Source organism: Syngnathus acus, chromosome 21, assembly GCF_901709675.1.
Source record: "Syngnathus acus chromosome 21, fSynAcu1.2, whole genome shotgun sequence".
Classification (NCBI taxonomy): Eukaryota; Metazoa; Chordata; class Actinopteri; order Syngnathiformes; family Syngnathidae; genus Syngnathus; species Syngnathus acus.
This window is the reverse complement of record NC_051105.1, coordinates 10279224-10293701: the sequence shown is the minus strand read 5'-3', so window position 1 is coordinate 10293701 and position 14478 is coordinate 10279224. Positions and strand designations below refer to the sequence as shown.

Sequence of the window (14478 nt, the reverse complement as noted above, 5' to 3'; positions counted from 1 at the left end):
ATATAGCGCTGGGTTGTAACTGTTGACGCAGACCATCCCTGGGGAAGAAGAATCAGTAGAGGAAAAAGCAGGAAAGAAAAACAAGCCATAATAAAGGGCATTAGCGCCGACAAACATTGGATTGATCAGACAATTACAATCAATCTGGCGTGTTAAACCCAATCTGGTAGCACGCGCAAGTTGGCAGCCCGCCTTTCTGCAGCTGGAATGTTTCCAGATGCTCTTTTACTGGCACCACAAATCTGCTCTCCTTTTTATTCTCACGCTTCTTCTCTGCTCTTGCATGTGACCATTTCCAAGGATGGTTTAAGTACGACTTGGATTAAAAAATTTTTTTTAGGTCAACCACAATGGCCACTTTGTTTTTCTTGAGTATATTAGGCTTTAACTAATAATTATTTTAATAATCAATTTAAAAATAAGGTATGAATTTAAATTGAAATTATCCTATTTTATGATTTAATGTTTGGACGGTAAAAATCAGCAAAAACGTTACATCGTAATTTTGAAGAAAAAAAACAAAAGAAAAAAAAATTTCATTGAGAGACTCGCCAGTCCAACAAAGAAAGATGCTCTGGGCTATGCCAACTTTTTTTTTTTTGTTGAGAATGACAAAAACGCTGCCTGACAAGCATTCAAGGGATGGTTGAGCACCGGGCAGATTACACAGATCTTTATCTTTTCATAAAACAGAGTGCAGCAGCGTTTAAGTGCCGCTGACTACGACTACAATCTGAATTATAAAGAGTGTCACGGCCATTACATGGAGATGTTGGGCCTGTAATGGTGGGGGTAATTGTGTGATGACAGTTTCACTGCGCACTGACATTCTCTGGGGCATTTGCACCATCCCCGCCAGGTAATACGGGTCCACTACGAACAGGACCGTAAAGTCCCTCGTGGACATATTTACTTAGTTTTCCGTCAAATCTACCAAGTCAGAGTATAGTGAGGTAATTAGATGTTAACGGCATCATGGCGGATTGTTACGTAGGGAAGGAGAACCGTGGCCGTGGATGTGATCTTCGAGTGAGGCGAACAATTGGCTGAAAATCAAAACATGCTGTCAGAGGTTCACCTAAGCAGCAGCAAATGCCCCGACTTTGAAATACATTACGGTGGTAATTGCTCCGGCAAAATTACCTTGTCTAAGATGAGCTCAGCCAGACATGCCAAATGTGCACGTCGATCGGCTCAATTTCCTCGCAAGGCTAAAATCACCACTTTTATGCCCAAGCGGAGAAAAAAAATCAAATCAAACAGGGACCTGACGCAAACATAGTGTTGAAATTAATTCATTTATATGGCATACTTTTATTTTAGGAGATAAATGATTTCAAAGTGTCAAATCAAATAGAGAATATATGGGATGGAAGAAAAATTTCCACACAAACAAAAGAATTAAACAGGAAACAAAAGACATTTGAACATAACTTAAAAACAAAAAGAACGCTAAAACCAGGGCAGTCTCACGCTGTGTTGAAAGCCAAGGAATAATTTATTCATCACTTAAAAAAGAAGTCAAGTTAAGAAAAAAAAAGTTTGGATGCTGGAATAAATTTAATTAAATAATAATCATAAAATAATAAATAAATGTTTCAACTTTTTAGAATTTCTTTCCCACTGAACTATTAAATCACTGCCAATCGGGTTATAAATGTTAAAAAAAAATTACTAAAAGTACAGTCGCAATGTTCTAAATGTTAAAAAGTTGCCTTTGTCCAGTGCTGTTAGTCAAACAGGCGACGCTACAGTCTAACGTCGAAGAGGACAAAAAGGGGCGGAACAACTGCCAAGACACAAGGAAACTGTCTTAATAAACAAAAGCATCTTATCATGTACGGATTTCAGCTTTGATTACCAGTTGTGCTTCTACGCAGTGGGCGTTCACATTAGCCAAGGGAGCGTTTACAATCCCCCTTGTGTCTACGATCCGATGAGGATCACCTTCATCCCTTTGAAAGGTGACCGCTGAACAAAAATTGTTTCTCCTAACACATTCTGCCCGAGGCGAGAGCACATTTTTCCAGCATGTTAACAAACATGTAATTTCCATAAACATGTCTGGTAATTGACAGCTTGATTTGGGTCGTGCCAGCGAGCTGACAGGCTGCTCTGGGCTGGGCTTTAATGCGAGCCGAGTCAGCTTAAGGCCTCACCGGGCTCTAATGAGCCTCTCAGGGCTTTGTCTGGATTAAGCCTCCGACAAGAGGAGTCTCAAACAAATCCCATCCAACATTTCTTATCTTGTTAGACGACATCATTGAATGTCATTAATGATATTAATAAACAAGAACTTTGAATATTCAATCTTATTGTCAGGAGTGAATGATGCTGCTGTTTCCCGCAGCTCGTAAAACGCCTGTCACGTGACGACGCGACAAAGCTCGGCGATCAAGATTCGGCGGCCCGAACACCAGCGGTACATTCTGGTCTATTCTGGTCGGTCAAAGACGGCCAGCGTGTGGGGGAAAAATAGACTCGAGTAAATCTGTATTGAGCTGAGCGTGAGGGCTGTTAATACATATTAATGGTGACAGGAGTATTTGCAAGTGAATACACGGGCAAAGGGGATTAAACATAAGTCACTATAGAAGGGGAGGTATCATCACTCCCATTCTGGCGTGGGAGCGGCCTCTATCAGATTCATCCACATGCACATTGGCAGCCAACACGGAGCCCTTATCTTCTCGCTGGGCCTCTCCGGAGAGTTTACAATTTCTCGCTTCGCTGGAGCCTGAGCTGGGCTTGTTACGGGGCACAAAGGCTGCGAGGTGGCCTTGCTCCACAGCACAAGGCTCAGCCCTCACTTCTGGACACACGCATTTCCACCCCAGATAACGACGGTCATGTCGGGCGGCCGCGCCACGGCGACCCTTCGCGTTAGTGGAAACAGCACGCTAGTTGTCCTCCGAGTCGGACTGAGTAAATTTGCAATTGGTGGCAGAGGATGGCTGACTATTAATGAGCCAACGAACAGATGCAGGCCAAGGGGAGGTCAAAATTAAATTATTTATTTTTCTGTCTATTTGATGATATTTAAACGATGGCCCAAGAGTTTTTTTTTAATTTTGGTCCAATCGCTGTTATGTGCTTTGTGTCAACATGCTATTAGCAAAAAGGCTATGTTGCTACAATTCGCATATTGGCTAATTGATGCTTAAAAAAATCCTGTAATTTTCAGTCCTGGTACTCAGATGAGATGTTTTAGTACAATAAACCATCTTCTGGGTCGAGGTTGTGCTGGAGCCTAACCCAGTTGACTTCGGGCTGTACAGAAGTATAAAAATGGTTGGACTATGTGAAAATCAATGCGCTTCCAAGCCAGATTGCGGCTTGTCTTACCTCCCGGTCGTTACAACGTCAGCAGACGAGTTGCCGAGACAGCATCGCCATTGTTTCCACGGGACACAATGAAATTCCATTTTGGGTTTTTACTCGGTGCCGTAATTATCTGCATTGTTGCTGGAGAATAAAGAAAATAAAGTGCATGAATATGTGCCGGTCAATTGGATTCTGTCACTTCAAGCAGAATCGAGTACACGCAGGCGAGCTGCCTTGCTGGCTTGTAATAACGACGGCGTTTGCGTGGAACAATTTTCCCTCGAAAAAAGCTCTTCAACACAAGAGAGTCTGTCACGGCGGGGACGGACTGACAAGTCGTGCGCATCTGTCTGTTATTAGCGTGTCTCTGGCGACAAGCTCAATTATCCGACACTGCCCGTAATTTCCATTTCCTTTTTCTGGCACAATGTAAACTTTTTTGCTCTGCTTCGTTTTTCAAAAGGCGCTCGTTTGGGATGCTGATGTAAGAAGAAATGTGTGGGAGGAGGAAGCGGCAAACATCTGCTTGTCAGGAGGGAGGCTGCCACGCTCGCCATGATGAGGCCATGATGGGCGCCTCTACCCCAGCGTGTGCTCGGATGAGTCCGTCAAGAGCGACAACGCGGCAGAAACGCTTTGAAGTCCAATCGTGAGTGGCGCTGCAATTATTTAAAGGAGGATTAAATGACTATTATGACGTCTTGCGGATGATGTCAAACAAGTCGTCTTGGGCAGAGGGTTGTTGAAAAGCAAGAAGACGCAACATGAGTCTTGCCGAAGTCTCAGAGCAGTAAAATTGGACGGGAAATGTTATGTCAAAAGATCTTTTTCGGGTGAGGATGGCCAGATACAGCAATTAATTTTGCTTGAGTAGCAATTGGGACTAAATTAAAAAAACAAAACAAAAAAAAACGACTTAATTTTGGTGGGTCCGTGGGAATTTTTGGTAGTGGTGTCAAAACCTCCTATGTCACAAATTAGTCAATTTTTTTTTTCCACACGCCTACATTATTGGTCAGTGCACACGTGGGGTTATTTTTTTTCTTTTAACACAATTTTACCAATCTAATTAGTTTACAATTAAACACAACTGCAATATTGAGGGGAAAAAAAAAAATTTTTATTTCCCAAAATCGTTCAGCCCTAGTAGCAATGGAACCTGACTGTTTACCCGATTGTTCACGTTTCTCTATGAACCAAGAAGTAGACAATAACTAACAAAGCGCTTAGCAAACAGGCCAAACTCCATTCATCGCCATAGATTATACCGGAAACATTCACTGACTCGAGTTTTGACTGAGCGGACGCACAACAAGAGGTTAAAATGTCCGCCGGCGGTGAGCCATGGACGTAAGTGAGGGCGAATGTTGGAGGAAGTGCTAATGATGACAGCTCCAACTCAGTACAGGTGCACTAAAGCATAGCAGGCTGTTCAATTGCCCAGAACCCATTACCGCTCCCCCGAGAGCAAGCTTGTAATGTGCGAGGTACCTTCTGTAGAGCGCTGACCTATTGTCAACAGCGAAATCGCTCCCATTTTTACATGAAGACGCATCGCAAAGGTTCATTCCGCTTGCTGAGATTTCTTTTCCGAGTGGGCTGAAAGTGGATCAATGTACGCAAACAACATGGCATTTGATCCTTAATAAAAACAGATAATGGTGGCCTGAGACGTAACAATTTGATAGAAGCCGTTTGTTTTGATTCATGGAAAATATCAGTTTTTTTTTTCCCCGCATCAAGATTTTACCGTAAAGTAGCAAAAGGACTAAACTTGGAGCTTCCAGCTCTAGAGCTACAGTTGAAAGTCAAATTTTCTCGAAAGCAAGATATGTGTAAAGAATGACATTGGGTTGACCTTGTGTGCCGCTCACATCTCAGTTCCAGTATCATCTTGAAGATAGCCGCTGTTTGACCAGCGTCTGCCAGATGCGTTCCATCTGACCAAAATATAAATGGGACTAAAATTGAGCTCGCCTTCGAGGCGGACTCGAGTCCACTTGAAGGCTGAAAAGCCTGGGATGAGCCCAGTGCTAGCAGTCTTTGTTTGGCTCTCTCAGACATGTGTAATCAAAGGAAAAGTCCAGCACAGATTACAGTCTTCAATCAGTCGGGGAGGAAAATGATATGTACATTATTGTCTCTGCGGCACATCAGCTCCACTGACATCCCGCGCGCATACCTTTGTCAAAGCTGCCACAGAGCCGTCATGCGCCCGTGTAGATTCTTGTCAGCTCGTACTCGACGGGGGGTGGGCGGGGGGTGGGGGGGGACGGAACTCTGCAGCGACCTCTGCGGATGTTGTTGACACCGTTTAATGCACATTTCCAGACACAAAAATGTCTCCTGGCTGTCATCCGAAATTCTCTTCCGATAGGCTGAGTAATGCTAACGGCTTTTGCTCTCGTCATAGAAAAGAAAAACATACTGCTCGGCTCCGCTTCAATTCGAGAGAGTTGAAACGTGGCTGTCGGGTTTGACCTTGAGGTGAGCGATGAAGGAAAGTTATTCTGCATAGCGGTGGAAACTACAAGGTAGCGTCTCTACATAATCTTGCGCAATTGTCTCGTCAGTAAAAATAGACAGACACAATGGACATCATCATGTGGGATATTGTTGTCGATTCAATTTTCACAGCTGGATGCGGCTGACAGTAAATGCAAAACAGCAGGGCGGAAATTCTACAATGAAGATTGATCCGATTTGAATTTCATCCTTGAAAAAGGAGGAGTGGGGGCCGTAATCCCCCCCCGGCTAAAACGAGTGTTTAATTCGAAGCCGGTCGGCACCTTGCCACGCGACAGGATGATGGGAAACGATTTGTAACCACAGCAATTCAAACGGGACTGTATGACAGTGACTGAAAATACATGAAAAATGTCATCTGCAAGCATGCTGGATATCGAGTTTGCATAATAGCACCCCCCGGCCTCTCCTCGTCCCACACCAGGTATCACCTTGAGAAATCGAGACTCGAACGCACGGTCACATCGCTTTTTGCTAGCGCTACAATTGTGTTTGTTTCCTTTTGGACCTGTCAGTGCTTCAAGGGGGAGGTCACCAAATTGTCTGTGAGATTTAAAAAGAGAGAGAAAGGTGCTGACCTGGCGCTAAATTGTCCACATTGAGTCGAAGGAGGATATCGGGTTATTGAGTTGATCCATGCTGGGTTTCCTCGCCAGGGGAAAATGATCAGTGCTACTGTCTGCCTTGTGCGGTTGATCAAGGGCAAGAATGGGCACCAAAAAAGGACACCCTTCAATCCTGATGATTAAAAAAAAAACTGTTAAACTCCACTTGGATGGATACACTCAGTCTACATGCAAAGATTCTGTAAATCTCGAGAGGTGCTTTATACACAAAACATATGCAGTGCATGACTGCAGCTGTGTTGTAACAATCCATTGGGCTGTACTTGTTCCTTGAGAAAGGAAAATAATAGTCATTTGGCCAAATTGCAGGCCTATCTTGCTACGACTGGGCGAAAACTGGACTCAAATGGAGACAAAGCCGCTTTCATCTCTCAAGTGTTTTGTATATAAGGGACAGTAGAACGAACTATGTCATTTGCACCAACGGTGCAGACAAGGTTGGATAGCGTTATGCTGAATTCTATATTGCTGCGAAATGTCCTTCCGATTTGGAAGAAAAAAAGAAAAGTAAATCACACTAAGAATATGCAAGAAAAAAGCTTTTTCATGTCGATTGTAAATGACCTGAAAATTGCGTGCTACGTATGCCTTGCTAGCTGCTCGAGCACTGAGCTATCTCCCACAAACTTATGACTTCACTTTACAGGGTATTTTATTTTCAGGAAACCACATAGCAAAATGTACTTACTGTATCCGCTGTAAATTTTGGGTGTGAAATGGTCTCAAGTTCTTCAACACTTATGGCAGCAAGATCGTCAGTTTATTTGTCAACGGCTAGCTAGCTAGGCGGTGAGAAAAAAAACATTAGGACGTCGTGAAGTATACAAATGATGTCAAGCGGCTCTCCGTCTTTCGCTGTGATTTCTGCCAAGCGCAACAAACACAATGCAAAGACTAATAATATTATAAGTAATGATAATTGATCAAAGGAGCTCACATGCCAAGTGCGCGTCCAGTTGAAGTGGGTAAGGCACGATGTTTGGTGCAGATTGTCCCAGAGGTGTGTGCATGGTGGATTTCATTCCTTCAGGGGAGCAAAGATTATTACAATATTCAGATTACAGAGCAAGGGAAATTAATTGGACTAATTAACATACAAGTAAATGATGATACCGTTAACACATTTCATTAACTCAAACTGTCATTCTATGTTCTTGCTGCACTTGGCATTGCATTACAATGACTTGGATTCATTAAATTATGCAAATGAAACGAGGGGGGGGGGGGGGGGGAAGAGGCCTCTTTAACAGGCGACACCATTTCACTTGCTTTTTATTTTCTGACACGAACACAAAAAAAAGCATGCTGATTTACCCCATAAAGTTTTTCATCAACTATTTTTTAATTATGGTCATACACAGTAAAATCTAGTGACAGTCTTTTTTTTTTTTTTTTAAATCACTTGTGCTCATTTTAGGACACAATATTTAAAAGCAAGTGATAGCGATAAGGTTTAATTGGTAGTGTTTGACTACAAGCTAACTTTGCAAAGAATTAGCAAAACTTAAGTGGTCAACAAAACAAAATGGTTCTTACTTACTTGAAATTTCAAACAGTGATGAATGGGTGAATTCACAGGTGTACTCACTTACCCCTGCCGGTTGTGTTCAAAGTTATGAGACTTTCTTCATCCATTATACTCCTGATGTTTTCAACCTCCATCTCGCCTCAGTCGACTTCTGACTTGGTCTTTGCAACCCAGCGGAGGGAAGGTCAAAGGGTCAAGCAGGGCTTGGTTGCTCCCTTGGCTGCAGTGACATCTGCTGGAACACACAGTCGGAAAGGAGGCTGCAAAGTTACTAATGAAAACTCCAAGAAAGGAAAATAATGTACGGTTGCAATTCAAGTTCAAATTAGGAAACACACACACACACACACACAGAAAAAGCTTTCCGTTGAGATTTGAGTGTAACAGAAATCTTTATAATGACATTATAGACAGTTTTTTGTACAGTTCTAAACAAGTAAAAACTGCAAATCTTAGTACACAACGAGCTGTGTGTCAGCTGAAGAGGACAATGTATACTTATATATATATAAAAAGTTATATAACTAATTTCACCTATTTCTTTCGAGTCGGGGGCAGAAATAAGAACGTTGACTATGGGAATGCAACATATTTCTTATAAAAATCTATACAAATAGAGATTTGCTGACACGGACGCCGACAATAGTTCACGATGAAGACAGTGCTGTTCAAAATTCAAAGTACCACCTTCAAAATGACATTTACACTTAAATTGGACTGATTGTGAATTGCACAGCTGAGATGATTCAATAAAAGAAGCAAGCATCATCAAATGGGGGAAAAATAAAGACGTGACCTGGCTAATTACGCAATGAGCGCTGTCTTTCTTCTGAGCTTTTGGTCCATCTGAAAGGATTTGTCTCCAAAATCGAGACGTTACAGGGGATATTTTCAATCTACACTTGTGTTACGATGCAGTTAAAACTCACCCTGAGGCAAATTTGGCAACTCTCACCAAAGATGGCTTACAAAAGATCTTGTTCTTTACAAAACGCATTTATGCTGCCAACATAACGATCTGCTCCAAAATATCTAATGATCCATTGAAATGTTGGTCCTTCTAAAATTAAGTTAGAAAAATTGTTGTTTCCACCCAAGAAACTGCAGTGAGAATTGCTTAACCGGAAGCTGTGAGGAAAATGCATCTTCACAAAAGACGGGGAAGAAAAAAAAAAAAAAAAAAGAGCAATTTAAATACATTTGCATCAAAGACAGTAATTTAGGGTACATTTGACTTGGGGGTGAGGCAAAGAAGGACATAAGGTGACGATAAGAAAAGGTGGAAAAACATGATTGACATGGTTGATTGAGGGCACCCTATACCTGCACTACACTACGTCGTACAAAATAAGGCATTTCCTTGTGTAATTACTGCAATGTCTTCTTCTATTCTTAACTCCACTTCACAGCAGAGCGGACTTTCTCTTTTAAAATGGTAAAATATATATCATTATTTCATTTATTTAGTTTTTTTCTTCTAAACTGGAATAAAAAAAAAACGGGAAGGAGTATACGAGAATGGCGCCCGCCGCGTGAGTTTGTGCAAGCGTCGCGTCAAATCACTCCATGACTTCGCTGGCCGCTAAGGTGGTGACGAGTTGCAGGGGGATCTCGGCGTTGGCCAGGATGTCCTGGGCGTTGTTGGAGCCCTGCTGGATGTTGGTGAGGATGAGCGTGGTCCCGCCCGGCGTGGTGATGAGGCTGTCCGAGGAGCCCGCCGACTCCAGCGACGTCACCATGGTGCTGCCGGAGTTCACGCCTTTTTTGTTCTGGTGGGTTTTGATGTGCTTGGCCAGGTGGTCGCTTCTCATGAAGCGCTTGGAACATTCCGGGCACACGAACTTCTTCTCGCCTGCCAAACAATAAATGAAGTTTGACATTCAGTGGTGATAAAAAGTCTACACACCCCTGTTTGAATTCTTTTTTTGCGAGTGGGTGTGGCACCTGTGTGTGTTCTCCGATGTCTCTGCAGCTCGTCGCTGCGCGTGAACCTTTTCCCGCAGTACATCCAAGTGCAGACAAAAGGTCGCTCTCCGGAATGCCAACGCAAGTGTGCTCGCAGGTGTGACGTCTTTCCATAGACTTTGCCGCAGCCTGTGATGTGGCAGATGTGCTGCTTCTTCTTCCCCATGCCGGATCCCCTGAGGAACGCAGACCAGCGCAATGAGCATCCCGGGACGTTTGTTTACAAAAAGCCCGCGCCGGGTTTTGGAAGTCAAATCCTCACCTCCCACCAGATTCTTTACAGTTAGGGCAAGTGCAGGCCACCCGACGTAGCCTTTTGCCTCCCAGGCCAATATACTCCTCGTCCTCCACTAGCCTGACCTGAAGGTGGGACAGATCGCTGGTGTTTAGGGTGGAATCGGAGCTTAGCTGCCACTCCGCTGAGTCTGGCTCCTCCTTTATCCGGATGTCTGGAGAGTGCAGAAAAGCCACAGTTGCATTCAGGCTATGTGCTATGTGAATGTAAGAATGATGACATCATAAAAATGGTTGAATATTTTGAGATACAAAAAAAAAAAAAACTCTCAGAATGTTGACTTACAATTTGTTTTTTGCAAGTAAAAGTGAAAAAAACAAAAACAAACATACAAACTCCAACTAATAACTTATAAATATCTTTAAACATATTATCCCGGACTATTGACATTGGTGTTTAAAATTTCTAACAAAGTTCAGGAAGCTCCAGAGGTCAAAACAGTAAGTTTCATCATATTCATCAAACTTCCTTGACGTCGATAATCGGCCCAGTCAATAGTCCCTCAATCCCGAATAAATTTGTGTTTATTGTGCATGTAATTAATTAGCTACACAACGAGCAGACATTGACATTGTTGTTCAAAATTGAGCCTTATCCTCTGCGTAGAAACAGACTTGCTTGGCATTGGAGCTCTTATCACATGTACAATATCGTATGCGGTGAAGAGTGTACCTCTTGGCATGTCTGCATTTCCTTGCTGTTGCGCCACTGAGTTGACTGTCACTGTTTGTATGTTGGGCATCTGACCAGTGTTGACGCCGACCGGATTGGACCCCAGTGAGAGGGTCTGGACGGGAGCCAGAGTGATCTGCTGAGAGCCAGTGGTGGGAAGCTGAAGGTTTTGCAGGTTCTGCACACCTTGCACCTGGAAGGTCTGCCACTGGATCTGGCCTGACGGGGTCACCGTCTGGGCTTGGATGATGAAGGTCCCGGGGTTGATAAGCTGAAGGTTTTGCACGCCTTGGCCGGCCGCAGCCACCGATTGGACCACCTGCCCGTTGGCGGTCTGCAGGGGCACCTGCTGCAGCTGGACGACGGGCGGAGCGGACGTCGCCTGGATGTTCGGCTCTGGAGTTTGTTGGATGAAACCCTGCTGGAAGCCGGCGTTGGAGTCGGACCGCTGCGTTGCCACAGACGACAACGAGGTGTCCTGGGTCAGGAGGCTGGATTCGCCGGTGGAATTGTGCAGCTGGGAGGAAGACGTGGGCACAAAAAGCTCAGCATTGACCTCATTCGCTGATAATGTCTGCGAGAGGCCGTCGCCGGTCTTCTCCTGACTCTCAGAGCCGCTACCCGGTTGATCCGCCATGATTAGCTGGCCGTCTGCAGTGACGCCCGTGGCGATAGTCTGGGCCCCGGATAGGCCTAGCGCCTCCAAGTCTATGCTGTTGATCGGAACAAAAGTGATGTTCCCCGGCAAACCCACAGGCACATTGGTAACAACCTGAGCCTGGTTGTTGAACGCGGAGCTGCCGATAGAAATCCCCTGGATCTGATGCATAGTCCCAGTCTGTGATACGAGGCTCTGGTTGTTGGTAAGGATGCTCGCAGCAGAGGTCACACACAGACCTTGACTACCGTCATGTAAGATCTGAATCTGTCCCGCCGCATCCTGACTCAGATTTGCTCCCTCCAACCCTGTGGTGGCGAAGCTCAGTTGTCCGTCTGTAGTCTGAATCTGAGGGATTACTTGGTACTGAATGCTAGGCACTGAATTGGCAGAGGCAGTGTCGCTTCCCGACGACACGAAAATCGGCGGACTCTGCAAACTCTGGAGAGGAAGAACGTACTGTCCATTTGACGTTAATATTCCTTGGCCTTGGATCTGGAGTATCCCGGAGTCATCCTTTGCAGCCGTGGTGGGGGCTAACACCTCCCATTTATCAGACACTGTAAGCTGTGCAGAAGTCTGATCTGTAGCCTAAGAGGAAATAAAGATGGATATTACACACATTGCAAATCCATGCAAAATCTCACAGGCACCTAAATGATTTGCACGTCGTTTGCGAATGATGGCCTTTGAAGCACGATCTTTCAAATGAGCAAATTTTGGTTGTCTTGTCCATTGAGCTGGTTCCTGTGGTGGAAAACTGCCTTATGATGGAATTGGCATGATCTGATGCTTCTCAATCTAACATCTTAACCAGAGGTGGCCGACTTACCACACCAGCGGCAGCACCTCTGTCCACCTCTGATGCCGGTGAGCCAACCTTAGTGCAGGTGGTCGCGAGCAGGTCGAGGGACGACGACTCAATGTCCTAACCCACCATGTGCAAGTTTAAGGGGGAGAAATTGAGTGGCCATTAGTGTGGGCCAAATAGACAAAAGTGACGTGTGACACAAGTGAATTTATGGGGGGTAGCTCGGAAATAAAATGCTTCTGTTGAGCCCCTCAGACACCATTTGCGTAACGTTTGCATCTGGTGGAGATTTTCAGGCGGTCACCCGGAGGCAAGAAAGAAGGCGGGATTTTAGCACCGCCTGAGAGGATGCGTTGTCTGAGGGGTTCAAAACCCCTCCAACTTTCCAACTCAGAGCCGCAAGCTATACACATGTCGTGCGAAAATACCGCAAGGATCTCTCACCTGATTGCCCGTGCCGTCTTCATGTTGCAAAAAGTTGCTCTGATTGCTGTTGACGTCCAAAGCAGCCATTTCGTCTGCTTTCATGGGTTGTTCTGGCGCTGTGAAGGACAACATACGAGTTCGAATACAGCTAACGGGAGCTCAACAAAGCTCGTCGCTCAAACGAAGGGCGTAGCAGTTTACAATATTCAGCCTGGACGCGATTACTAAAGTCCTCAAATGGTGCGGAGGAAATTCGTTTGCGTCTAAAATGCGCTAACCCAGTTAGTTACAAGCACAGCGTTAGCGGCTAACTTAGTCGCTGATTAGCCGTATCCATGCTAGCCTACCAGCAAGCTAATTTAGCCAGAGGATGCCTGTTAGCTTGTTAGCTTTACGTGGGTGAGGAATTGGATGAGAAATTACATACCAGTCATGGCGTGACTTGCCGTTAAACGGAGAGTTTTTGCAGCTACAACCAACCCGACATGACCGGTAGTCAGTTATTGACGGCGGGCGCGTAGAAATAGGTGATAACTGTCAAGATTTGTTTCTATTTTGATTGACTGGCGGTAAGCAACACAAAGGGTGGGGCCTGCACAGTTGACTGGAGCGTTGGCGTCATACGCATCAAGTTCCGCCTTGCTTTACGTATACTGCATTTGATTGGTTGATACTTTCAAGCGTCGCACGCTGATTCGCTAGCGACCATACCAATCATTCTGTGGCAGATTATTTTCCTCTTCTGCATTTTGTCACTTTAACAGTACGATTATGGTTATTAGTATTTCACTTGTGAGTGAGTGCACGCTATCAAAAAACAAAAGAGAGACATTCAGAAGGTATATTTAAACCCGAGGAAATAAATGGGGAAAGCAGCATCTAATGTTTGCCAACTCTCAGGAAAGTTGAAACAAGCACATTCCAACACAAATATTTAATGTATTGGTTCCCAGCCTTTATTGAGCAAAGATACATATGGTACAATACGGCAATATCATTAAAAAAAAAATCTCACGGAAAATCAACAATTAAAAATCACACATAAGTGGATACTAAAGTACCGCCACCTAGTGGGAGATAATTTTGTTATTTCGCTTGTCACTGTATGTCGTCAGCATAGATAGTTAAATAAGGACAGGTTATTTGTATTAAATAATCATCAACTGCAATGCACCTGATGGTCTCAAACTCATTGGGAATCATGGCTGTAAAATATCCAAACAATGATTGGGCATTGTGACTTCCAAGGAATATTGTAGTAGTGATTGTTGATCTTTTCAAAACACTTGCAGAGAGTTATGGCATTTATGTTATCTGAAACCCATTTATTTAAAAAGAAAAAGATGATCACTGCAAGGTGTAAATAAAGTATAAACAGCTATAGCATTTGTGCACCCATTTTGACATTCACCATCTAAATGTCGAATGCATGCATAGACAAACATAGTCATGAAAAAATAAACTTGATGTTGAATGACTTCCATCCCCATATCCCTTGTGCACATAAGATTGTGAGAATCCAATGGAATGAGCGTGTGCATGTTATTGTTGCCTGCCTGTGATGCTATCAGGAGCCCACTTCCGAGTTTTCTGTGTGTGTGTGCGTGTGTCAGTTCCTCCAAGTGCACTGCCGCAGTGAGGCTATTT

General features: G+C 44.2%; 1 protein-coding gene across 2 annotated transcripts; it reads right to left on the bottom strand.

The window, feature by feature from the left end:
* Nucleotides 1–8377: 8377 nt before the first annotated feature.
* Nucleotides 8378–13437, bottom strand: sp3a (sp3a transcription factor). 2 transcript variants are annotated; one of them, XM_037240428.1, is made up of 7 exons: nucleotides 13259–13437; nucleotides 12850–12947; nucleotides 12427–12522; nucleotides 10937–12185; nucleotides 10232–10418; nucleotides 9949–10145; nucleotides 8378–9856 (listed from the first exon to the last, which is right to left on the bottom strand). In XM_037240428.1, the coding sequence occupies exons 1-7, from the start codon at nucleotides 13263–13265 to the stop codon at nucleotides 9564–9566; spliced, it is 2127 nt and encodes a 708-aa protein (XP_037096323.1). In that variant the 5' UTR covers nucleotides 13266–13437; the 3' UTR covers nucleotides 8378–9563. The 2 variants fall into 2 exon arrangements, with proteins under 2 accessions (XP_037096323.1, XP_037096324.1); XM_037240429.1 differs by lacking the exon at nucleotides 12427–12522.
* Nucleotides 13438–14478: the final 1041 nt, after the last annotated feature.